The sequence below is a fragment of the Lonchura striata genome, chromosome 22 (genome assembly GCF_046129695.1).
Source record: "Lonchura striata isolate bLonStr1 chromosome 22, bLonStr1.mat, whole genome shotgun sequence".
NCBI classification, from domain to species: Eukaryota; Metazoa; Chordata; class Aves; order Passeriformes; family Estrildidae; genus Lonchura; species Lonchura striata.
The window spans coordinates 2,617,998-2,644,238 of record NC_134624.1 but is presented as its reverse complement, the minus strand read 5'-3'; the positions used below and the strand labels follow the sequence as shown (position 1 = coordinate 2,644,238).

Below are 26,241 nucleotides of genomic sequence, written 5' to 3'. Positions count from 1 at the left end.
AACTACCACAACACTCTGATGGCCCCAGATTTTTGCCTCTGCCCTGAATTGGAGTAATAGCTGCCTACATCGTTCAAGTCAACAACTGGCCTAAGTTCTCTGATAGAATGCAGCCAAAGGGCCAGGGTCTTAATTTTTTTTTTTTTTAAGTACAAGTGAGGCAATACTGTGTCAAAATAGTTTTAAAGGTCTTGACAATCTTTTGGCTGACTTCTCATGGGCCTGGGGAGGATTGTTAGTTAAAAATAACTTTCATGATTATTTTTTTTTCAGATAAAAGGTTATTCACAACTTTTGATCAATTTGCTTATGATGAATGAAGAACTAATCCAAAGAGCAACATCATCCCTTGTAGCCACCCTCCTTACCCTGCTTTTAAGATGTTATCTGCCAGTTTTTTAATTTATAAATCACTTCCCCAGCTATATGTTTTTTTAAAGAAACCGAAGAGCCCCATATCTAAGGTCACTGCTGCTCCCCCTTATCCTCATCCAGCCCACAGGGGTGAACCTACTCATGCTTCAAGTCCATTGTCTTTTTTGATGAAAGAGTTGAGATATGGGGATGGTTCTGGCTGAATGTCAAAACCCACCTCTGATATTGGGCACTCACCTTGTAACAGAGATCTGTTATTTTCCAAACACCACCCTAATATCGTGGGTTTTCCCAAGCCCTGGTGCTGCTGTGTTTCTGTAAGGCTCCATGCCACAGTGTCTGCTAAACAGCCTTGGAGAGATGGGAGGGTGGGCAGGTGCAGGGAAGGGAACAGGAGTTCTTTTTATTGCACACTTTATTACTACTGCAATGCTCAAACTTTCCACCCAAGCACTCAAAGCCCCCCAGCCCTCATGGCACAACAGTGCTTCAAACCAATCCCTGAAGCCCTGGCAGCTCCTGGTGCCCAGAACCAAGAGTCTGTTGGCAGATTTTTGTTCCTCCCAGCCCCAGCCAAGTGCTGTGAGGGGCACTGGCAAGGCCAGAGCTGCCCAGGGCATGTCACCCTTCTGGTGGCACTGTGAGCCATGGACCTGATTTAACATCATGGGGAGGCAGGCAGGCCATGTGTGCTTAGGAAAATAAACCAGAAATGTTTTCCTTTGAGTCACATCAATTCATGTCATGATGCTCAGCTTCTGCACAGCTAATCCTGCCCCTGGCCCAGCAGGTACAACGTGTGGTTTATATCCTCCAGGGAAACAAGGCATGAGTTTGCAGGCTACTGAGTCATCTGTGGCACCACAGGGCACTGCCATGGCTTAGTGCCACTGCAAGGCTTTGTCCCCACAGGAACCCCCTGGGATGATGAGAACCTGGGATGTCCACACAGCACAGCCACTGACACTCCCTTGGCTTCTTCCCCAGCCTCAGCAGAGTGAGTCCCATCCAACCAAGGAATTTTTTTTTATTATTTTTTAAAGGAAAAAAAAAAAAAAAAAAAAAAAAGAGGAAAAGCAGAAACCAACCAAATAAATAAAGGAGCAAATGCAGCACTTGACTCCAGAGGCCTCTGCCGTGGGAAGAAGCTGTCCCAAAGTGGTGTGTCATCAGCAGCACAGAAACCCAAACAATCAGCCCCTCTGTGTGCTGTGCCAGCTGCAGCCCGGCCAGGACCAGGGCGGGGGAACAATGGCCATGGGGACAATGGGGATTGTTCAGGCTCCTCGGAGGGAACAGCCCCACGCAGCCCTGGGAGGGACCTGCAGCTGTCACCAGCTCTGAGCTGCCAGACAAGTGGCAGATTTGGGTGCCCTCAAGAAGGGCGTGTGCCCGGTGGGACTCTCATAGGATGCTGGAAGTGGCAGTGAACGCTTCTTACAGGTTTCTCTGCAGGAAAACCCTGTCCCCACGCTGAGCTGGAGTTTATGGAGTGCTGGGGTGCATGGATGGGGGAAGTAGGGCCAGGCTGTGCAGGATGCACCCATGGCTGCTCTGTCAATGCTGTTACCTGCACATACACTCACTGCAGAGACACATGGAGAAGTTTCTCCTCTTGACCTCAACTCATCCTAAACCTGGTCACTCCACCCAGGAGCCATTGAAGCCAAGTGACCCTTTCCAGCAATGCCATTAGGGAAATAATTTCAGCTTTTCAAATGGATGAGGGTAGTTTATCTATTAAACATGGAGGATTTTTGCCCCTCTCCCCACTTGTTTTCATGTTTCATCCACCCCTTGGTGCTCTCCCACCTGGGACAGCATCACCCCTACTCTGCCAAAGCCCAGGCACAGCAAAGTCAGGGTATTGGCTGCCAAAAAGAACCGGCTCTTGGGGAAGCAGCAATTTGCTTTGGAGTTGAGGTCCCTTTTCCCCAAGGGACTCAGAGGAGTGGCAGGGGTCTGTGTGTGTGTGTGTGTACACTATGAGGCACAGGTCCATCTGTCAGCATTGCTGGGCTATGACTACAAGTGTTTATCTTGAAAGCCAGAGGGTTACATTCTCCAAAGTTTCCAGGGAGAAAATACAGACCCTTCCTTTCAGCTGTGTGCTGGAGGATGTGTAACCTCGATGAATTCCTCCGTTTTGTTTGGCTTGGGTGTGCTGTGCCAGGTAGCATCACTGGCCAGAGGCTCTCCTGGCTTTGATCTGGGAGCTAGGTGTGCTTCACGACATGTTAATGGCCACCAAACTCTGCAGCCCAAAGTCTAGACTCTTCCACCTGCTCTGTACATATTAACACAGGCTCACACACAACTCACTCTGTGCATGTACGTGTACGAGCAGCCAGTCTCACCACGGATGCAAAGCAAAGCTCCTCAGCAGCCTTCCAAAACAAGCAAACGAAGCCTCTGCAATGGACACAGCTGCACTGTGCATCCAGGGCACAACCAGCCTGTGCTTCTGCTGTGTTCCCAGTCAAGGCTACCAGAGCTGAAGGTCTCCTTTCCATCACCATCTGCAACAAAACATCCCCATGCTGCCGCTCCGTCCTTTCCCCAGAGCTCTGTGAGGGATGCACATCCCAGGTGCAAAAAACACAGTGTCAGAGTGGAGAAAATCATGCTGAGGGGCAGCCAGCCAGCTGCCTTGTATTTTGGCTGGCATCTCCTGTTCCTAACACCTAGCACCACACTCACAATGGAGAGGAATCCCAGGGGCAGCATTATCCCTGTCACACCTCCAGCCCAGTCCCTTACAGAAAACACAGGCAATTTGTCCCTCAGGTTGGTCAACACTGCCTGCAGTGAGACCACAGAGCTGCTCCCCATCGCTGTGTGCTGCTCAGGGCTTCCAAGAGAAATGAATCATCCCCCGAGCCAAGCAAACAAAAACAAAATAAACCCCTGTGTTTATAAAGTACAGGGAACGGCACAGCTGTGGGCCAGAGGGGCCAGAGCCTTGAGAAAACAAGACAGCTTCAAAGCACCTGGAGCTGCAGCCGGTGAGCAGCAGGGGCAGGATGGACCAGCCAAGCTCCCTGTGGCTGCTGCTGTGTCCGGGGGAACCTGTCCTGCAGGCACTGGAGGCACTGCCTGCTCTGCAGATGCCAGGAGGGATGATCATAGTCACAGAATCATGGAATATCCTGAGTGGGAAGGGACCAAAAAGGACCAGAGCCCAACTCCTGTCCCTGCCCAGATCCCCCAAAATCCCACCCTGGGCATCCCTGGCAGCGCTGGCCAAAAGCTCCTGGAGCTCTGGCAGCCTCGGGGCCGTGCCCATTCCCTGGGCAGCCTGGGCAGTGCCAGCGCCTCTGGGGGAAGAACCTTTCCTGCTCTCCAGCCTGAGCTGCCCTGACATATATTCATGCCATTCCCTCAGGTACTGTCACTGGTCACCAGAGAGGAGAGATCAGTGTCTGCACCTCTATTTGCCTTAGTGAGGAAGCTGGAAAATGTGGTATCATTTCCCTTCAGTGTCCTCTTCTCTAGGCTGAACACACAAAGTGACCTCAGCCTCTCCTTGTATGGCTTCTGCCCTTCTTCACTGTCCTTGTGCCCCTGCTTTGGGCATTCTCCAATGGCTTTAGATTTTTCTTATACCTTGGCACTCTGCATCAGTGGCTCCGAAGGGAGATTTAGGGGTTTTTCACCCAAAGTGCACATCCTGTGTCCTGGCAGCACATGGAATGGGCAGCTGGGTCTGACACCAGCCCAGGCACTGGCCAGGCACCCCCACACTGGCATTCCAAGGCTTTTGCTGTGTGTTGTTGCAGCTCCAACCAGGCAAAACCAAACTCTTCATTTGACTGCAACGAATTATGATCATCTCCTTTCCCCCCACAACCAAACTCCAAGGCCACCACTCAACCCCCAAAGGGCAAAGGGATGGTGAAGAGGCAGCAGCAGTGCTGGGCACTCAAATTTTAACACATGGTGGTGTCATAATCCCCACCTTGGTCTTTGTTTTCAGTGTGGTACAACCCTCAGAGACACCCAGGCTATAGCCCAGAGCCCTCAGTGTCATCGTCCTCCCTCTCTCCAGCAGAAAAAGGGATTTAGCCTAAAAATTAAGACCTTGGGCAACCTGCAATGCTTTGTCTTACAGGCTGCAATGTCACAGTAAAGTTTTCTGTGATCTTCAGCAGGACTTTGCCCAGGTGCTGGAGTCCTTCCCAAAGCACATGAATGTGGCTCAAATGAAGAGACATAACCAAAGAGGGGAAAAAAAAAAAAAAAAATAAAAAGAGAAGTTCAGAAGGAACAATCAGAATTGAGTGGGTGCAAATCAGGCAAATAGGTTTAGCTCAAGAAGAAAAAGGTGTCTGGCAGAACCTTCCACACATCAAATTCTGGCAGAACCTTCTCCACATCAAATTCTGAACAGCTGTTTGGTTTCAAAATATTTTTGCTTTGAAACTCACCTCCTGTTTGTTTGGTTTGATTTAAAGGGTTAACTAACCTGAAAAACTAAACAAAACTATTTGCTTTGGGCTGACTAAACTGATTAATTCAACCCACACTCTTCTCTCTTCCCTCTCTAGGTTTGTTGTTCTGATTTAAAAAGGAAAAAGCAATAGCTTTGAGCTGATCTGATTTTTTTGTATTTTTTCCCCTCTCACCCTCTTGCACTTTTCGGTTTGGCTACCAGGCTGAGAAATCTATTACCCACAGGGATCCCAGGCCAGCCTAACCCACATTTGACAGTAAAAGAAACCAGATTCTCCATGTCTTTCTAGCCCCCGGCTTTCTTCTTGGTCTTTCCCACACGCTTTTAGCTCCCACTGGGACCAGTGGCCACGCTGGGTGTCGAGGAGGGGAGGACCCTGTGCGAAAGGCTGCACGTTTCCCTCCTTTTCATACACGGAGAGGAGGGCTGAGGCTCCGTCACATCAGCCACATCCCAGGAGAGCCACACCAGAACCGAAACCCCCACGGACGCCCGAGCAGAGGCGAGACCGCGTCGAGAAGAAACAGCAGCGAGGCAGCGAAGCTGGACTCGATATGAATCTTTAATGCACAGAACAAGCTGCCGGAGCCTTTCCAACGAAGGCAGCACGCGGAGCCACCGCGTCCGCTCGGAGCGCCACAAAAGCCCAGCTCGCCTGCAGCATCCCGGGCACCCTGGCTCCCGCCCCGGGACCTCGCTGGCAGCGCGGGGTCACCGCCACCCGCGCCACCTCCTCCTGGCGTCCTCGGCCACCACGGCACCGGGGCCCCTCGCCCCACGGCTGCTGCCCGGCGGCAGGGCAGGCAGGGCAGGCAGGGAGGGGATCACCCTGTGCCCATCAGCTCCCCTCTGCCTGGCCCTGGCCGGCCTCGAGTGGGTATCTCCTCCTCCTCAGGGTTTTGGAGTGTGTAGTCCAGGAAATTCAGTAAGAAAAGATTAAAAAGGAGAGGCTTTTATGCTGAGTCAAATTAGGTAATTTCTTTTTTTTTCTTTCTTTTTTTTTTTTTTTTCGCTCTTGAAAAATTAAAAAAAAAAAAAAAAGGAAAAGAAATTAAAGTCCAACTTGCTCATTTCTTGTTTCTCTGCTGTCTGTGTGAGAAAGTCCTGTTTGGCCTCGCTGTCCCCTTCCACCCCCTCTGAACATCACCCGACCCCAAACCCCACCAGCCACTCAGCACATCACAAGTCCTCGACTCCTCGGAGTCCCTTTGCCTCCCACAGCTCCAGGCCCGCTCCTTCCCTCACCGCCCCTTGGACTCCCCGTAGGTGTTGCGCAGCATGGAGACCATCTTCTCCTCGCAGGTGACTTTGGTGTCCTTTAGGATGCTGTACCAGACCATGCCGGGCGGCCGGACCTCCTCGCTGCGGCAGAACAGGTAGGGCATGGTCTCGGTGCGGCTCTGGATGTAGGCACTGCGCAGCAGCGTCGAGCAGTGGCTGCTGACCTTCTCCAGCCTCCTCAGGATCAGGTGAGCCTTCCTGCAGGGGACAGAGATGGGAACAGAGCAGTGCAGGCAAGGCACAGGGGACACCCGGAGTCAGGAGCTCTGCCACCAGCTCTGTCTTGTGGCAAGAATGGATGAGACCCATTGCTTAAGACATTGTCTTTCCTGTTCCAAGTGGAGAGAAGTTCTGTTTTTCCTGAAGTTCTGGGTATATCTATCATTTCACAGCACTAAGACCTCAGGTCTGACCCACTGGAGCAGCTTGTGTGCGCTGGGGACAATCTGCCCCAGCTGGATTGTCACCACCACCATATGATCCTGGCCAGCTCCAGCACCTCTGCTGGCCCCACCTGGCACCCTGGTGAGAACCCCAGCACCTTCCTGCCCCTGACTGATGAGCACAGCCCTCCCTTTCCTGATTTCCCAAGTCTGCAGGAGGTAAACAAGCCAAAAGGACTGACACTAAAAGAGTGAGAGAAAAAAAGCACAGCACATTAAGACAAAACAAAATAAACCCGTAAGAAACCAAGAATCCCCTTGTGGGAGTCTGCAAAGTGCTAAATCAAACAAAGGGAGGGAAGAGGATTTACTTCAGTGGTCTGAAACTTTCAAGATCACAGATTATTTCCTCTCCCTCTGGTGCCACAGGAAAGCTCTGGATTCAGGAGTCGGGGACTTCACAGTTCCTGCAGGAATGTAAATTCCCGATAATGATATGTCAGGGGCAGCACTGTCAGTCAGCAAGGAATAAACAAGGGGATTATTTGATTATGAAAGCTGAGTGGTGCTGCAGCTCGGGCTGTGAGCTCCCAGCCCTGGGGAGGGTCAGAAGCCTGATGTCCGGGGATGGGACGCCAGGGAAGGGCTGGTCAGGGTCACCTCAGTGCCAGAGCAGAGGGCAGAGACGGTGGCAGGAGGCGAGAGGGCATCCTGGCACCCGCAGCCAGCTCGGACCTCGCCCTCCAGAGTGGGAACACTGGATGAAAGGCTCTAGGAAACCACTGATCCTCCGGGGCTGTACATGGAAAACTCTCCCACTCCTCTCCAGGGTGATGTGCTCTGGGTCAGCTTTGAGGGCAAAGGAAGAATAAAGGAAGCTGGTCCTTCCTGGACTACATTCCATGATATCCATTTATGGATTTCATCCACAAAGACACAAGGCAGAGAATAAAAAATTTATAATAATAAAAATTTGAGGGCAATTTGAGCCTCGTTAGCTACACACACATCTATAATAATGACAATGTCATGGGCTGAGCTGTGCCCAGCTCTGACACAACTCCTCTACTCACCTTACTCTCTGTAACAGCCACCTGACCTTCTACAGCATCTGGTGCTCCCACCCACACAGCAAGACCTGACCCGCTGCCAGGAACAGGTCCTGTGCTGCTGGAACAGGTCCTGTGTGCCTCTTGGAGCCACAGATTCCATGATGACATTAGGTGCTTTTGGTGAAGACTGATTGATTCAAGCTCAGCTCAGCAGCAAACCAAACTCCATAGTGATTGTCCCTACAATTGCCAACCTTCAGCAAATCAGTCACTGCAGCTGGAAGGGACTAAAAGCCATCACCTGTGCCACTTGCTGCTGCGATCAACCTCCCTGGATGAATTTCTTCTCACCTGTTCCTAGAGTCAGGAGCTGGTGATCTTCAAGTGCTCCCTGTCCTCATGCTGGCAGATTGTTTCTTAACATCTGCACTGGTTCTCCCTTTCAGGGAAGGCTGAACAAGCACAGGACCCACATCACTTCACAGGATGGACTTTTATGTCAGCTGGCCATGCTCAGGAGGGGTTCACTCAGCCAGAACACCCTCACAGAGGAGAAACCTCATCTCTGTAAGGCCACAGCTCCAGGATCACCATGATTTATCACAAAGCAGCTCTACTGCCAAAACAGGGTACAGGCCCTTCCCCAGCCATTTAGCTTTTTTTTGTGTTGGTGTCCATGGACCTGAAAGCTGTGCCAACACGGGGAAGTTGTTTATTCAAAGGTCAAGCAATCATTGGGTTTCCCCCCAAGACTGGTTATTCCAGCTCACCACAAGGCCTCTCCCAAGGAGCAGCCATGACCAGCCCTTGAGAAAACCCTCATGGTGGGTAACCAGGAGTGGATCTCTCAGCTGGCCAGTAGCTCTCTGCTAGCCAGGCTCTCCTCTTCCTCTGTTCCCTTCTCACCACTTCCCCTATTCTACCCTCCACAGCTTTCTTCACCCATCTCTCACTTTTCTCACACCCAACCTGCCTTTGCCTCCACTTCCCTTGGCCTTCTCTACCTTCCCATTTTCATTCCTTGCTCCACTACACTTTAATGATCACCTGGATATTGCTAGAACTCATCATGTGGTCCTTGCTTTCTGATATATACTCAGGCCTCTTATCCAGGCAAATATTCCTACATGTGAGAAGCACTTCAAGGATGGCAAGAAATACAGGGGTCAAACCACCCCAACCCCAACCTGCTGATGCCTGCTGATGCCAGAGGCTGTGGTTCTCCTGGAGCTGTCTCCACACACCTGCTGCATCCACAGCTCCTCTGTGCACTCAGTCCCAGGAAAAACCTGTGTTTATGGATGGGATGGGCTGGCCCATCCCATGGTTGGGCCCTGTGAGATACTGAAAACACACTGAACTGTGGTCACAGAGGAGACAGGGTGACAGGGGAAAGGGAATCAGGCCCCTCACTTCTGATGTCCAGTGCCAAAGCTCCAGTTTTGATGGGTTTCACTGCTTTGAGTCATTTATTTTAGCAGGGTAATGAAGTCATGTGTAAATGTTAGATTTAGCTTTTGGCTGTCAGCTGTTCCCTCTTAAAAAAATAAGGAGGAAGAGAGACAGAGTGGGTGAGGGGAGGGGTGAGAAAGAGAGAGAGGCTTTCTGGTGAAGACTGGGTAATAAATTACAGGAGCAGTTCTTGGGCTGCCAATTTAACACCATAAATCAAGCCCTGGGTATTACCCAAGTGCTCCCTGCGGAGGGCTGTTGGGTCAGAACGACCACCTTTTCAAATACTGGAAATGAAATCTTCCTAAATGCTGACCAACCTCATCCCTGCCAGAAATTGCAATTTATTGCCTTATTAAAGGGCAGGAATTGGGAGGGGACACCAGGGGAGTGAGAAGGGAGTCACTCTCCTGGCTGCCTGTGGCTGGACCCCAAGCTCTCAGTCCCCAAAGGGATGAAGTGCCCCCCTTCCCCCTCACCCCACAGCCCAGATGGGGATGCTCTCATGTTGGTGTGGGCCAGCAGTGCCTTCTCTCCCATCGCAGGAGCCAGGGACTGATTCTGGACTGCACTGAGGTGGTGGATTTAGGAGGTCACAGCACAGTCACAAATGATGAAGAGGGGGATTTAAAAATAGTGACAGCTCTAAGCAGCCACTTCCCCCTGCGGTGCCTCGTGGCATGGAGGGAGAGAGGAAACGGGAGGGGATGGGAGTCTGCTGCCAGGGCACTTTCCAAGGGCTCCTGCATGAACCAGAGTTCCCACTGCACAGGAGACAGGGCCCTGAAGTCCCTGCTGCCAGCCCCAGCTCTGCAAGGATTTGCCCGAGAGTAGAAGCTTCCTGCTCTGCCCAGTGCCAGGGGTGCTCTGCTGGGATGTTTGTCCCCTCCAGCTGCACAGGGGACAGCCAACACTCACCTTGAGGGCTGATAGGGATAAAAATATATCCAGAGCCAGCCAAACCCTGCCTTCCCTTACCTAAAACAGGGTAAAGCTGCGTGAAGGAGCCATTAAAGAATGCTACCTGGGCTGGAAGGAAGAATGAGATTCCTGGGACTGCAGGGAGGGGTGGCTGCCTGGCTGTTGTGTTCCTGTATGAGGTGATTTTGTCATGAATTCAGATTTTCCACTCTACTGAGAACTGACCTGGGTCTTTCAGACCTTCGTGTGTGAGGACAGTGAGTCCAGGACTTGATGGCCTCTTATCAGAGCCTCCCATCAGAACATTGCATTCCCCCTTGTACCAGAAGGCAGCTGCTCTGGAGATGCATTTCATGTCCCTTGGCCAGCCCAGCTGCCTGCCTGGGTGACTGGCTGGAGCTGGGGACAGGTTGTGAGCCCTGGGTTGACACCACTTACTGACCCCTGTGTTGCTGGTAGCCACAAACAGGGGCATGGAAAGAAGATTTTAACTTAATTATTTGTTCTGCCTCCTCTTAAAAGCCATACCCTGCTTGCAGTGGTCGTAAGAATCATGCTGAAAACACAGAGAAAATAATAGTGAAATCTCCCTGTGGCTGTGTTAGGAAGCAGGCTGGCTGCAGGGATCCAGAGGTCTAGATGCACAGTAGCATTAAAGTTCACTGATTTAGACAGATTCTTCTGTCTTGTTGGAACAAATTAACTGTGTGAGACTCACTCGGTGCCCATGAGAGGAATGGGGGGAGCAGGAAAGGGGCTGCTGTTGCTAGAGGAGATGAGCAGGATGAGGCAAGCCAGGTGTTGGGATGCTGCTGACCACGGAAAATCCTGGTTTAGGGCCACCTATGAGCTAAGTTTTTAATGTCTCCTTAATGTAAACGGTCTGGCTGGGACATCTGGCTGTCAGTGTGTCTTCTTGCCAGCAGCTGTTTGCAGTAACCTGTGGCTTTCATGGAAACTGGGCTCACGAGGACCTCAGTGTGATGTATTTATTACACAGAGGCAATGGACTCCCCTCTTGTCGCTCCGTTTTATGAGTGAGCATTCACTGTGAAGCCGAGGCTCATCTGATAAACATTTCAAGGTACAAAAATGCACGTCCCCCTGGGAAGGAGAACAGCCTGTCAGTTAAAATCCTGTTATGAGATGGCCTCCCTTGGCAAAAAAAAAAAAATCCTCGTTGCCTCCTGCCGTGTCAGTGCCTCTGCTCCTGTCCAAGCTCCCCGAGAAGCCAGGCAGGATGGCAGAGCTGCACTCTTGTCACGAGCCTGGCACTGGCTGCCCTGGCTTTTATAGATCCACCCTCTTGGCTGCAAATCACGTATTTCTCAGTGCTGTGAGGAACTCCCCTGGCTCGGTGAGGACAATAGGCAGCTGCCAAACTGACCATGGGTTCCAGATGTAGCTGGGTCTGGGACCTGGCAGTTTAAATGTCACCCTGCTGTCCCACAGCTTGAAGCAGGTATCGTGTTAGACAGCATCCTTCAGAAGGTTGGATCTCAAGTAACAGGGGAAATAAAGATGTGTAAGAAGAAGCTGATGGCTCCCAGGGATTCAGAAAAAAAGGAACAATTGCAAAGGACAAACAAGCCTGCAGTGTCATCAGAGGGAAGGCAGGGGGAAGATGAGAGTGGCCCTGTGCCAGAAGCCACTGAACCACCAAAGAAACTATGACCAAGGTCATCTCTGGAGGAGGACAAACCCCAGGCCAGCTTGGATCTATGTCCAGGAGGTGTGTAAAGTTGTGAGGTGGCATCCTGGTACTATGGAGAGATACTCAGCCACATCCAACAAGCAGATAGGAACAAAGGGACAAGGAAAACCTTTTCCAGGCCTATATTACACTTTTTTCCCCCTACTCCTCAGTGTTTCCAAGCCCCCAGCTCACCCACTTGGCTCGGGGTGGATGACGCAAACATTCATGCAAAGACCACAAGCTTCCAGGTGTCCCACCAGCGTTCATCCAAGGACTGAGCAGGACCTGGTGCTCCAAGGGGATGCAGGACAGCTTGGTGAACACCAAAAGGGGGCTTCTCTTAGCCACAGGGAGACTAGGGGGCCACACTGGCAGTGGCCAAGCAGAGGGGTGCTCTGGGCAGGACACAGGGAAGGGACAGGTACCTGGGCCCCAGCTCGTCCTCACTGCGCCACACGAAGTCTCCAAACTTCTCGTAGTGAGAGTTGTAGTGGTGCTGGACTCGGAAGAGCATGGAAGCAGAGACCTCCATCAGGGTGTTGTAGGCTGTCTGCTGCTCCTTCCCGCTCGTGTAGCCGTTGTAGAGGTTGTAGATTTTGTCAGCTATCTCTGGAAAGGATCAGGGCACGGGATTAAAGACCAGCTGAAGGTGCCAGCATGGGAAGAGGAGAAGCAGAGCCCTTGGCAGGGCTGGCAGCAGGGGCTGGGGTGGCTGCCAGTCCCTTGGGGCTGCCTGCAGTGGGGGTCAGTGACTGCAGAGCATTCAGCAATTCCTCAGGCTCATCCTGCAGTGGGTGCCCTGCATGAGCAAAGTTGGCCCAAAGACTCCAGCAGTTCTCCATGAAGAAGCAGAAGGAGGAGAGGCAAAAAGTTGCCAGGACAGGCAGACAGCCTTATCCTCCCAGGAAGGGCAGGCAGGCTCTTCCCAAATTCACCAAACCAAAACCCCTTCACAGCTATGGTGCTAAAGAGTAGGAAGAGACCAATCCTTGATCCCAGGAAGGTTCTTCAGCCAGAAATGCAGCACCTCATCGTTGTGGGCAACCGCTGGAGCAGCTCAGATGTTTTAAACAAGAGTGTTAACTCTCTGCTGTAGAAAAAAATCTCTTTTTGGAGATAAGAAATGCACAAAACTACATCTCCTTTCTTCACAGTCTCTTGTTTGCTGTTTTTCCAGTGGAATGCTTTTCTTATTGAACAAAGAACTAAGCAATAACCAATTTTTTTTTTTCTGTGTGATATTCCCAATGGAAAACAAGCAAGAAAGAGAGCAGGTAACATGATGGTCACACAGAGGAATAATTTTAAACCCGAAAGCAGCCAGGTGCTCTGGTTTGGGTGTAAGGACAAGTGGGATTAGTTTTAAAACTGAACAATGCAAATTGTGCAAAAGTAACTGGGCTTTTATCAACATTTCTGTTTCCAAACTGATCCAGATGCCTCCAGCATCCCTTCAAACACCCAGAGCCAAAGATCTGCATGGCCCAGCCAGGGCTGCTTCTCCCAGGATTGTAAGAAGGGATTGCTCTTCTTCCAGGGGGGCACAGCCATGCATGGGAAGGATGTCTGTGTGGCATCACGGAGTCATCAGCTGCCCAGCCAAGGAGACTTTGCTCCTGGACACTCCTGCAGCTTGTCACCCATCCCCAGATGTGTCCATGGGTGAATTTAAAAGAGCTTTTCCACTGGGAGAGAAGGGCCTGGGCAGGTTTGTGGGAGCACAGTGAAGAAAGAAAAATCAAAATCAGCAGGAAATGTGGAACATGAGGCATCTGAACACTGACCTTCAGCCTTGCTGTCATCTACCAGTGGGCAGGCTGTCCTCAGGGTGACTGTGCTCAGCTCTGAGTGTCTCCCTCGTGTATCCACCGCGTACAGGGTAAATCTGCAAGGCAGGAAGCAAAAGGAAAACACCCTCAGTCCCACACCACCAGGTTGTTAAGGGAACCAGCTTCCAGAAGAGAAAGGAAAAAGGTGGTCCAGGCACTCTCAGTCAGTTGTGGCATCTCAAGGAGATGTGAGATGATCTCCTGGAACAGAGGAGAACCCAGAGATAGGAACCAGGGTTGAGGGGACAGGCTACTTCATCCCTTTCTGGAATCTGCAGGACTTCATTTCCTCTCCCCTCATCCCAGGGACCCCTCTGGGGCTTTACCCTGAACCCCCCTGACTGCAGAGAGATGCAAACACCTCAGGGTAGCTCTGCCATGCACAGATGTGACCATTATAACACGGTGGTGTTTGTGAGCCAGGCTCCTCTCTGACCCTTCTGGCAGCAGGGCAGTAATTCTTGCCTTAAGTGGGCTCTGTGCTGACAAGTGACAGCTCCTACTCATCCTGTGAACGGCCCTTGAGTTGTTTGCTCCCTCATTTCCTCGCAAGGGTGGGGCTGGCAAAAGGGTGGGAATGATAATTTCACACTTGAAGCTAATGGGGAGCATCTGACAGTAAAATACAGCTTTTGTGCCTCATGGAGCATTGAATAAACAGGCTGTGGCTGCATGGAACGTCGCAGGATGCTGAGCTCAGAGTCCTGCTCAGAGCATCAAAGCTCCAGGATGGGAATGCTTCTTCACAGCAGGGGTGACAATCTTCTGTCCACGCTCCCAAAGGGCATCAGTTCGTGTTTATTCACTCTGAGCTGGGCATGGCAGCTCAAGCTGGCTTTGACAAAGTGCAGGGGCTGGTTTGAACCCCTCAGAGGTCTGAGATGCCTGGTGGTGGGGTACCCAGCCTGAGAAATAACACACCACCCCCTCCTTAGCCTGAGGTAAAACTGACCAGCTCTTGCAAGTGAGTGTAAGGAGTATCATAAAAGCAGCTGAAGCTTAAATGGGATTGAGCCCCTGAGGTATGTTTATGTAAGTAATGGTCCTAAGTCCTTAGCATCCTTGGGGGTGACAGAAGCAATGCCTCCCTCTTTCTCACCCCACACACGAGCACTGCCGGCCCCTCTCTCCTCCCTGCAGGCCCTGCACATCCCACATGTGGCTGATAAGAGCTGACATTTGCACGGTAGCAATTCCCAGCACAGGACATATTCCCTCCAAGCAATTAGCATTAGCTCCCTGACAATAGTTGCTGTCTGAAAGGATGCCAGCAGACTGCCAAGGAGCTCACTTGTGTGCAGGGACAACTCCCATTTCCACAAAGCTGGGGCACACAGGGGATGCACACGCTCAGCTCACCCAAGGAGATGCTATTGAATCCTTTTGGCATGACATCATTCCTTTCATTTACCAGGAGCCTTGCTCAGAGTGGGAGTGCCTCAAGAAGGACATCCACACTGGGCCACTTCACAAGTGCCACACACAGGCTGTTCCCACTGAGGGACACACACAGCAACAGGGCATCACAGAATTCCATGCAGGAGTCTGACTGCAGGGCTTTGCCTCCCATCCTGAAGGTGCCACCAGTCCTTTCCCTCCCTTCAGTTCACGGGGAGTGAGGAGTGTCCTGCTGGGAGCAGGGAAGGTTTGTGTGTCAGCAGCACCAACAGGGGCACCCAGTGCTGGGCAGAGGGACTCCAGCCCAAGAAATGAGGGGCTGCAGTGGGAGAACAGGGCAGGGACCCCCAGCTGCTCACCCACTGCAGGGCTCTTCTTGCTCATCAGCAGAAGCACAACAAGCAGTAAGAGGGCTCAGCATCAGGGTTCTGCTCGAGCTGCTCCCCATCACATCTTGGGGTCCTCTGCTGAGCTACAGTGGCTGTGCTGCTGCGTTTGTGTTGGGAAAAGGGTGAGCAGAGCTAATGTGTAACCTCTGCTCTGCCTGCAGCAGCTCAGGCTGGCTCCATTAGCTCTGAGGCAATCAGTGCCAGAGCACTTTCCTTGGAAAACAGAAGACTTTTATCAAAACATAATTGTAATATTCAGCAATTAGTGCCCATTTCACCTATTCCATTGCCAAGGGGTCAGGAGGATTGGTTGGGTGTTGAAGCACATCCACCCCTTTGGGTGATGCTGAAGACCTGTGAGCCTTTTGACTGCACTTCTCCCCTCTGCCCAGCTCACAAAGGAGCAAAGTCACTCAGCTGCCAAGAGCATCTCTTCTGGTCAGGCCTGGGTTAAAAAATAGATGACAAAAAAAAAAAAAAAAAAAAAAAGCTCTAATTTCATTTTTTTATGATGTAAGGGGAAAAAACCCAAAAACAATGTAAATGGAAAAACATCAGAATCAAAGTGATTTTGATCTTGTCAAAAATTCTTTTTTTGAGAACAAACCCAATTGCTTTACCTCACCTGGAGCCAGTCCTCTTTCAAGAACCTTGGAAGAAACTCTTTCATCTCCATTCCTTGTGAATGACATGTTTTGGACTCAGCACCCCAGCTGGAGTGGAGGCTGGCAGCCTGGCAGCACACAGCCTCTGCACCTCTCCAGCTCCTTCCAGCCAGTGACCTCAGAAGGTTTTAACATTAATTACAGTCCAAAAGATCACCCTGAAGCACAGCAGTATTAATAGCTCTGTTTTATCGACAGTAAACAGAGACACACGGGGTGAAGCATCGTGCCCCAGAGAGGCTCAGTGACATGAACAGTTCGGAAACTCGGGAGATGATGGTTTCCAATCTTCTTCTCAAACCACTTGACCACCCAGCCTCTGCAGCAAAACACTTTTATGGCCAGTTAATGGCACTGTGCAGAGTGCTGGGGTTTAGTTTTGTTCTTTCATTCCTGGAAATGGACAATTAAGAGAAGGGAGTGCAAAGACCTGTGTCTCTGTGTCTCTGTGCAAAGCCAGCATTCACATCTTGCTGGAAACCTTCAGCAGATGCAGGCAAGGAGCAGTCTAAGACCCAATGGGACATCAGTGAGGTGGCCAGTGGCAGGAGAAACCACCACTGCATGGGAGGGATGGGGATGAGGATTTCAGCTAAAGGAGGGCAGGTTTGGATAAGGTATTAGGAAGAAATTCATTGCAATAAGGGTGATGAGGTTACCAAAACAGGCTGTGGACTGCACATGCATGGAGGTGCTCAAGACCAGGTTGGGCAAGGCTTGGAGCAATCTGGGATAGTGGAAGGTGTCCCAGCCCATGGTACAGGGTTGGAATGAGATGAGCTTTAAGGTCACTTCTAGCCCAAACCATTCCATGATTGTGCACCTTCATGACAAACCAGGGGAAAATCAAAGTGATCACGCTGAGGGAGGGAGCTAAGCCAAGGGCAAGGTGGGATTTTGCAGCACTCCATGGAGATCCTCCTGCCCCACTTGAATCTGTTATGTCGTTGTGGGCCAAGGACCAAGCCAGGCATCATCCCCACTTGAATAGGCCAACCCTGGTAATTAGTAAACAAATGAGGCCAAAGAGCAGTTCTGAGTGCCTGCCCAAGGCAGAGATCTCTGGGGTGAAGTCAAAGCCAGAAACTACAAGGTCTGAGACCTACAGTCATTGCACGAAACCACATCAGACAGCCTGGAATGCCATATGGTAGCTACGATCTGGCAGAAGCTCCTTCATACCCTGGAGATGTTTTGTTTAGTGATAAACTTTCCTCACCACACTTCCTCATCCTCTCCCTGTGCTTTCCAAAGGAGCTCCAGTCTTCCTGCTACTGTCTCACAGCTGATTCTCTTCTTCACCTGTGCCTTCAGTAAGATCCTACACAAAGACTGGTATTTCTAGAAACATATTTTACCTGAAGAGGTTTCAAAGAGGTGCAAACACATGTGCTCCTGGCAGGGATCAGCCCTCCATGACTGGAAATGCTGCCACCTCTGCAGCAAATCACAGCATACAAAGTCCTACAAAGTAATGCTGGTTAAATGTTTACTTCTAAATTCAAATCTATTGGGACCTGAAGGAGCTTTCAGGGAGAGACAGAACCCAATCAACATTTGCCTCAGGAAATGTCAATACCTTCCTTGCAGATTCCCCACCCAATGTTGGCTGAAGGCTGGGTTTTACCATCAGGCTCAAGATGCTTCTTGGGGGGAGGAAGAGAAAGCAAGAGGGGATCGTTAATGCTTTGGTTTCTGGAACCCAATGGCTGTTGAGATTGCCCATTGCATTTCAAGAGATTTAAAACCCAGAAAAGAATGTTTCTATCCTTCCTCAATGCAGAAAAAATACCCATAAATACAAATTTATAAAGGCACAAAACTCTTAAGATTGAGAATGAAAGCTCAAAACATGTTAGTTATTTACAGACAGCATGTTTTGTTAACTCCCTCTCATGATGCTCATGACGTTTGAGTGCTTTACTCATGATCCTTATTTGCGGGAAGCAAGATAAGGACTTCTGAGTCTGACCCTCCTTAGCTTGGCTGCTGATTTCTTTATATCCTACAGAGATACCACAGGCATTTCTGGTCTGCCCTGCCTGCTCTTCCCGAGGCCCTTGGGCTGGTGCAGCTGCTCCGTGAGATGCTGTACCACATGGGCTGCCTGGGCTGCAGAGAAAGGCCCTGATAAGGAGCTCAATTAGCACTCCCACAGCCCCCACGCTAATTAAGCGTGTGTCTACTGGGAGCTGGCTGCACCCAGCAGCAATGGCTGTGTGGCCAAGCCATGCTCTGAGAGGAGCCCATGTGAATGAGGACAGGGCAGAGGTGCTGCTCCAGAGCCCAGTGTCATGCAAAAACACGGCTCAAGCTTTCCGAAGTGGTGCAACCACAAGATGCTCCTGCCAGTGGGGCCTGGCTCGAGCTTGGCTGATCTGCCTGGGCTTGGTGCCGTGTTCCTGCAGCCACGAGCCTCTTGCTGTTAACTCCAGCAGCTCGGCGAGGGCAGCCCTGGCTGGCGTCCCACACACAGCGTGACGGATTCTCCCTCCCCTGGCAGCATGGCTACCACCACCCGCCATGCCGAGCCTGAAAGCACAAATCCTGACTTGGCTGAGGTGTTACACGCACGTCCTGCCATCACTCCCTGCCTGGTCACAGCCTGTCCGTGCCTCCTGCGCAGCCCAGGCTGGCGGGGCTCGCACGCACCCAGCCCCACACAGCCGAGCAGCTCCAGCGTGCCGACACACACATCACACCCTGCCTCGCCAGCCCTCCTCGCTTCCTGTTCCAGCTGAAAAACAATGCCGAGGCCTCCCTTTAAAAGCCCTCAGTGGAGCAGCTCTTGGCATCCCGTGCTTCCCTGCTGCCCAGTGATCTCAGCACGGAGACTGGGCACGAGGGATGGGGGCCGGGCTCGGGCTGCGCCAGGACATGCAGAATGGAGCTGCCAAAACGGTGCCCCCAAACACACATGGGTGTGAACAGACCCTGCACTCTGCACGTCCCTGTGCTCATGGGACCCAAATAAACTGTTGTCTCCCATTCTTGTAGTCTGGGAGTGTCCTCAGTTCCCAGACACCAAGGTGAGGGGCTCTCTGGAGGGAGGCCAGGAGGCTTGAGTGGAGAGTGTTTCCTTGTCCTGATACCCACAAGTGAGCAGCATTAGACCATCATCCCAGCATTTCCTGGAGCTAAAAGCATCCATAAATTTCACACTGTTTCCCTTAAAAGACTCTTCTTGAGCAGTATGGGAGCTCAGGGGTGTTGCGGGGTGGAGCAGAGCTTTGGGTGTTTCACCCCCAGCCACATGCCATGGGCTGTGAGTGGTCCAGGAGCCACCCACCCACTCCTGCCTCCCCTCCGTGGGCTTGTACATCCCCTGCAGAGCCTCCCAGCCACTTCCATTGAGGAACATGGAGCAGGAGTGGGGCTTGCCTGCCAGCAGCTGCCTGAGCAGGCATGGAAAGGGGTGTGTGTGTGTTCAGTGCAAGCATTCCCAATTCAGAAACCATTAGAATTTAAAAAGAAATCAAATCAAATAAAAAGCAGCCGGTTCATACAAGCCACAGGAATGCAGCTGAGCTTATTGACTCCTCTGTGATTTACAAAAATTAAGAGAGGTAAATGAGAGCAACCACCCCAGTCTTTGCAGCAAATGCCGAGAAGACAATTAGCAGGGGGTGGTTTTGGGAAGGAGAGGATTTCTTGGTCTATTTGTTGGGCCCTGGCTTTGGGCTTGCTCATGCCATGCCTGTGTCCATGGTGCCAGGGGAGGGCTGGTGTCCTGGCAGGGGACTGACCACACTGTATCCCTGCCAAAGGCTCTGCTGGAGGCTTGGGATTTGGGCAAAGCTTTATAGGGCAGTGGTCACTCTTGTGCCATCTCCCTGGGGCTGGCACTGCCACAAGTGTCTTCTGTTGTTCATTGTCTTTGGTTCCAGTTCTGCTGTTCCATGGTTAGGAAAAAGTGGACAGTGCAATCCTGAAAAAAAATCCCATCTTTTAGAAAGCTCTTCTCATTGTTCGACTAACCGAGAAAAGCACCTTTTATAACTGAGCTGCTTTCAACCATCTGTGACAGCTGACCTGCTCCCATCAGCGTGATGGAGGAACAGGTTAGCAGCAACTGGTGCCACACTGGAGTATCAAAGCCTTGCCATTACACCAATATGTGGGGCTGTCAGTAAACTGTTCTCACAATTCACACTTCTCTTCTCCCCAGGACAGCAAATGTTGTGAGACTAATCGTTATCCTTCAACAGGTGCCTCCCAGCAAAACCAGACCAGAGTTGTCAGATGTACCTGCCAGGACATGCCTCAGGTGCCTGATGCCTCTTGGAAGCGAAGGGCACTAAAACAGTGCCCAGCAAATACTGGAGGAAGGAGGCAGGAGGATGGCACAGGCTGCTCTGCACAGTAGGAAGCTGTTTGATGAGGGAGGTCTTTGGAAAAGGGAAGAGGAGATTTGATTTCTCAGACAGTAAGGGCAAGCAGAGCTGCTATGGGCCTGGGGACAGGCTTGCACAGCTTGGGGTCCATCTTTGCTTTGTGTCAACACTGGAAAAGTCACCCAGGGTTATCCATGCTGCTAGGTTTCCTGAATTGCAGCAGATGCCATGGCCATGCTCAAAAATAGTGACTGGAGAGCATAGTACTTCTCCCAAGGAGGGGACAGGGCCAGTGATTGCTGATGAATTACAGGGTTGCAGTGTGGAACAGTGTCACTTTGGTGTCACAGCATCCCACACTGTGCTGCCTCAGTTTTCCTGGGCTTGCCCTCTGAGCTGTGAGGTCACAGAGAGCCAAAACCTGCAGTAGTCAGGTTTGGGTGCTGGTCCCCTCAACCCCTCAGCAGTATCTGCCCTGCACCTGAGCCAAGCTATGATGCAGATTTGCTCAGCTCTCCCTCCTCTGAGCACTTAATCAACCTCCTTTTGTTTCAGATCCCTGTTAAACAAGATCCAAATAAAGGGTGAGGGGGAAAGAAAGAAAGAAATTAATTAAAAATCTTGACCACTCCTTGCTACTGCCTGGATCTATTGTCTCCCAGACAAAGGAATGCCCAGCAGGGCATTCACCTTCCCTGCCTCAACCGTGGCATCTCAATTTCCCAAGATTTCCCTCAAAAGCTTGTCAATAACCCATCAGAGTAGTGATTCCCATTGCTGCCGTGGCTGTGAATGAAGGCCTTGATACACAGGCCACCTTCTGTTCCCAAGAACCCTGCTCCTGAATGATACCTGTGTTGGGCAGCCAAGATTCCCCGGGAGCCCCTCTGCCAGCCGGACACTTTGTGAGCAGCAGTGCCAAGAGTGCCTTAGGTGAAAACATGTTTCACTGGAAATGAGGGGAAAACGCCAGACAGGCCATGGCTTCATCCAGAAGGTGCAGGAAGGTCACTGCCACCCTCCTGGCTGCTGCATCCCCACAGTGTCTTCATCACCACCCCAGGGCTGAGTGCTCCAACAGAGCCACTGTCCCTCCTTGCCCTTTTCTCTGCCTTGTGATCTCCTCCTTTGTCCCCCCTGATCCTTACCAGGTGTTGCAAGAAGCAGATAACTATTCTCCTTTCCCTCCCTCTCTGAGTACATCCTTTCAGGAGCAGCTTTATCCCACTGAAGAAGGAAGAGCAGAGTAATCTTCTCTGGAGAGAAGCTTGGAGCTTCTGATGGAGATGGATGTGGATGAGAGAGCAGCTCCTTGGCGTGGCAGAAGGACAACATACCCAAAACAGCCTCCCTGACACGAGATAACACAGCTGATGCTGCAATGCTGGGGCTCCAGCTCCTAGGCACTCTCCAAGGAGGATTTAATTAGTTTGGAGGTGCCCCAGCAGAATTCTATAGTGTCCCATAGCGATGGCTCCCAGCTGTGAAGGCAGAACCATGGCAGAAAAAGCAGGATGATCATGGAATTGCCAGCTCTGGAGAGGATGGATAGAGGGTGTTTGAGGTCTGTATTTCTTGGCAGTCATCATGTCCTTGCTTTTGTCCTGCTGGCTGTGAGGATGAAGATTTGCAGATGTGCTTCTAAAGGCAATGCAGTAAGAACTGGCCCAGCTATTTCCAATCTTCCCTGTCTGTCCCAGGGCTTGAGGCAAGGTGTTCCCCCCACTGCCTGGAAAGGCCACAGATCTCATGCTATCCAGAATGTGAACTGTAACATCCTTTGGTGGAGTGAAGAACCAGAAGGAGGTGATAATAAGCCACTGCAGGCTGGTGCTTTTGTTCCAGTGAAGCAACAGCAGCTCATTAGAGTCTGTGAATTTCCAGAGCCCCTGTTCTGCTGGGATGCCCAACAAAGCCCTTGGACACAGGTCAGATGAGTTGCCTCTAACTCTCTGTGCTGCTGGAACAATTCCTACTGTGCCACAGCTTGGGTTGGTGCCCAGAGCTGCCAACTGAGGTCTGGTCCCACTCGGGCTAGAGAGCATCAGTGAGAGCTGGTGATGGATCGAGCTGTCCTTGGTGCAGCAAAGGAGGAAAGCCAAGGCTTTCCTCGGGCTCTGCACCCCACGTGTCCCTGAGGCCCTGCCACAGCCTTTGCAAGGGCATTGCAGTGCACATCAATCCCTCCAGCTCCTCAGGGCAGGGCAGCACCTTCTCTTCCTCCTGTGCAATACCTGCTGCTGTCCCATCAGTTTGGGACATCCCAGCCCTGTTCCCTCAGCCACAGACACCCCAGAGCCCCCAGGCCCAGCTCTGCTGAGGTGGGACTTTGAGGGCAAGTTTGGCTTTTAGGGGGGGGTTTTCTTGTCTTTGCATTGATCTGTGAGTGGGTGGATTTCAGTCTCATCTCACAGCTTTGGTCCTGTGTGCCAGGTGGGTTATCCCAAGAGTGACACATCCCTTTAGTACCTTCCTTTGGGCCAATTATGGGATGGCTGCCTTCCTCCTACATGAACAGACAGCAGTTCTTGGCTTGGCTGTGGCTGCAGGCAATGAGCAGGAGAGAGGGAATAAATATTCAGAAGGAGAGAGAGAATGAATACTCTCCCTCCAGATGTGCCAAGGAGAAAGGAGAGACAAGCAAAGCCCTGGACCCCTGCAGGGAGCTCCACAATGGGAATGTTCACAGCTAACCATCCCTGCTGCTCAACCTACCAACAACACTCTGCAGAGCTTGGCCATCACCGGCCCTGGGGACATGGGCGAGAGGAAGGTCGTGACCCCTGGCAAATTGGGAAATCTTTGCCCCTCCCAACCTCATAGTCCCTCTAAACAAGAACCAGACACTCCACAGCATGCTACCCCTGGAGATCCCCTTGGTAGGGCTTGTTCTCATTCTCCTGGGGGCTTGGCTTCCATCTGGACTGCTGGTTGAAATCCAGCCCGGGCTGGTAGTGACTTCAAAAGGCAGTGTCATCTGAGGAGCAGTGGGTGGTCCATGGCAAGCAAGTCGATGGATGACTGTTCTTATAAAAGGCACCACAGTAGGGCCCCCTGCTTTCTGAAGAAAGGCAAAGGGCTGCACTGACCACGGGGAGCAGAGCTGGTCCTTGGCCTGAGGGACACCTTAGTGAGCTGGCACAGGGAGGTGGCTGTGCACCCTGAGGGCAGAGCTCTTGATCTGTCTCCATTGGGTTTGTCCCCAGCAGCACCGGCCAGCCCTGACTTCACCTTCCACAGGCAACAGTGCGAAACAAAGCCCAGCACTAACACACACAGGAGAGGGGCACCCTCTGAGCATCCCGGGCAGGATCCCAATGAGACAAAATCCAGCTGGGCTCTGGGAGCTCAAGGGCAGCCAACAGGGCCCTGAAATGGCCTCAGTGTTGGCACAGAGGTGGTGGCAGGCAGGGATGCTGTGTGCCAGCCACAAGGATGCCAGCCTCATCTGCAGTGCTCACTGTGCCTGTGCTCCAAGGCCCCCAAATCCAGGGGCACAGGGCAAGGAACTGGCAGTGGGCAGCAGATTCTCACAAGTCCAGCAGGCAGACAGGGAGGGTGGAGGGCAGGATGGAGGGGCAAGGGGGCCCAAAACAAATAATAAAAACAAAATCCCAGTAAGCATGTTAGAATTCGTTTGAAGTGCAGAGGAGCTTTCAGGCAGGGTTATGCACATCTCCCAGCCCGGCATGATTTACACATTCCTTGCAAGCAAAGGAATCTTCCCTGATTTGAAGTAAAACAGATGTTTTGGGGTTTTTCTTCCCCCCCCTCCCCACCCTCTTTTAATCATTCCTTTATTGAAATGATGGCTATGCAGCCAACCAGCTCAGAGCCAGAGCCCTGCTACCCCAGAAGCCAGGACTGGAGACCCTCTGTCCTGTGCCATGGGAGAGCCCCTTGTCATTGCAGGGACTGTACATGGGAGCTTCCAGAGGTGTGGAGCCAGCCCTGCTCTCCTGCAAATGCTGCTCCAGAGGCATTGATCCCTGCAGGTTTCTTCCCTTGTTTTTCACTCTGCAGGGAAGGATTGTAACTCCCTGAAGCCTTTCTTCCTCTGCAACTACAGCTGATCCACCATCCCTGTTCCAGCAGCCCAGGTCCAGGAGATCTCTAAGCTCCACCACCACTCCCAGAGATGTGTTTGGTGGTGGGACTTGCCCTTGTTCCCACCCTGTAGTGTCACCCCAGCTGTGCTCTGTCCCAGCAGTGTGGATTGGGAAGGGCAGCCTGGTCCATGCCCAGGGACCGGCACAGCAGTGCTGCTCATGCACCCCAAGTGAAACAACCCAGCACAAGGAATGGTGTTGGGCAGGCTGAAGCTGGGCTATCTGTTGATTTCAGCACGATGTGATTTCAGTCAAGTTACTTTGACTCTATTTTTGTCACAAGTTTTCCACCCAGGAAAATTATTTGGGGAAGGAGCATCCATTTCCCAGAGGGATGCAGAGCACCAAGTGCAGTAGGGCTTCTGAGTGCTGGTTGATGCTGCAACCTACCAGCACAGCCATGCCCTTGAGTTTACACTCAGAACAATAAGTCATGGCCAGTAGCAAATCCATCCAGCTGCCCCATCCTTCTTTTCTTTCCCTATTTCTTTTTTTTTCCTTTTAAACCCTGTTGTTCTTTCTCAGTACTTCGTTGGTGGCAGGGTGGGAAGGTTTTTTGTAACACATTCACGTACCAGTGGGACTCACTCCCATTCCCGTCTGGTACAAGAGATTGCACAAGAGAGAGAAACAAATGGGGATGAGGAAATGCGTGTTTATGAGAGGCAGCGCTGCCATCGTGAGCAAGGGACCCCCCGCAGGAGAGCTGGCCTGGGAGCCAGTGGATTTCCATTCTCTCCTAACACTCCATTCATGCCTCGTTTCATATCTCCCTGGAGACTGGAGACTGGCCGGGGTCCCACGGCCCCGCGCGGGACTCCCACCCCCCTTGTGCCGCCTACTGCGATATTTGTTGTTGGGTGGAAAGAGGGAGATGTTGTTGTCTCATAAAAATGATGAGTTGAGAAAGAGCAGCAGCTTTTGCCATTGCATGCACTCCTTGTTTTCCTCCTGCAGCAGAGGAAGGTCTTCTCTCCCGCATCACCTCTCCTTTGCCACGCTCCTCGTGCTCCCCGGCTGCCCATCCTGGCAGGGCTCCTCCCTAACATGCACCACGGAGTCTCTCATGGACTTTCCTGCTCACGCTGTGGTCACTGCCATGAGCCTTCTCCTGACCTGATCAGGAGCTCTCCCTCTAACCCAAACCACATTGCTGCCTGATACGACAGTCACCGGTAAATAACCTTGACTGCAGCAGTCTGGAAGAGCCAGGGATCCTATATCACTGCTATTAATGATTTAGGATTGTGCAACATTTGCAGATGACACAGAGAGGGTCTCATCCTTACTCCCCCTATTCAGCCACCTCCTCCAGAACGGTGCCTGCCCCCCTTCTCTTCAGGTGGCTCTAAGTGAAAGCCACCTGGGTGACAATTCCTCCTGTCTGACACTGGTGTGCACACAAGGAAAGGGAATGGCTGATTTCTGCACTCCCCTGTGCGCCACAGAGCTCCCAGCGATGGGGCTGGGGCTCCCCCACAAACAGGTGGGGTATTAATAAAACTAAAAGTAATCGCCCAGGCACACATACTACAACCCACTTGGGTCCCTCTCCCGTCTGCTCCTGCAAGCCCCCTGCCTCCCCCTGCTTTCCCCACACACCTCAATTTCATTATCTCTGATCTGGAGCTGCCCATTACATGCTTTTTGCCAACATAAATATTTAATCCCGGTGCATTGCACGGAAAGGCCCTTGTGGAGTTAATCCTTCAACTCATGTTTCCACTTGGAAAACAATTTAGCTTGTGGCAGGGCAGCAGGTACAGAGGCAGGGGCAGAGCCCAGAGCTGGGGGTGGCCTGGAAGAGCTTGGGAGCTGTGTGTGGTGTGATGCAGGTGGGCTTCATGCTGTGGGGTGGGCTTCATTCCATGGGCTTCATCTATGGGGTGGACTTCATCTATGGG

General features: G+C 51.7%; 1 protein-coding gene across 1 annotated transcript in view; it reads right to left on the bottom strand.

Moving 5' to 3' along the window:
* Nucleotides 1–5,372: 5,372 nt before the first annotated feature.
* ASTN2 (astrotactin 2) overlaps nt 5,373–26,241 on the bottom strand; it is a 334,716-nt gene continuing 313,847 nt past the window's right edge. The window contains exons 21-23 of the mRNA XM_021551387.2: nt 13,398–13,498; nt 12,039–12,222; nt 5,373–6,307 (exon numbers count right to left, since the gene is read on the bottom strand). Coding sequence (XP_021407062.1) covers nt 6,070–6,307; nt 12,039–12,222; nt 13,398–13,498 — 523 coding nt within the window. The 3' untranslated portion in view covers nt 5,373–6,069. The remainder of the gene's footprint in view (nt 6,308–12,038; nt 12,223–13,397; nt 13,499–26,241) is intronic.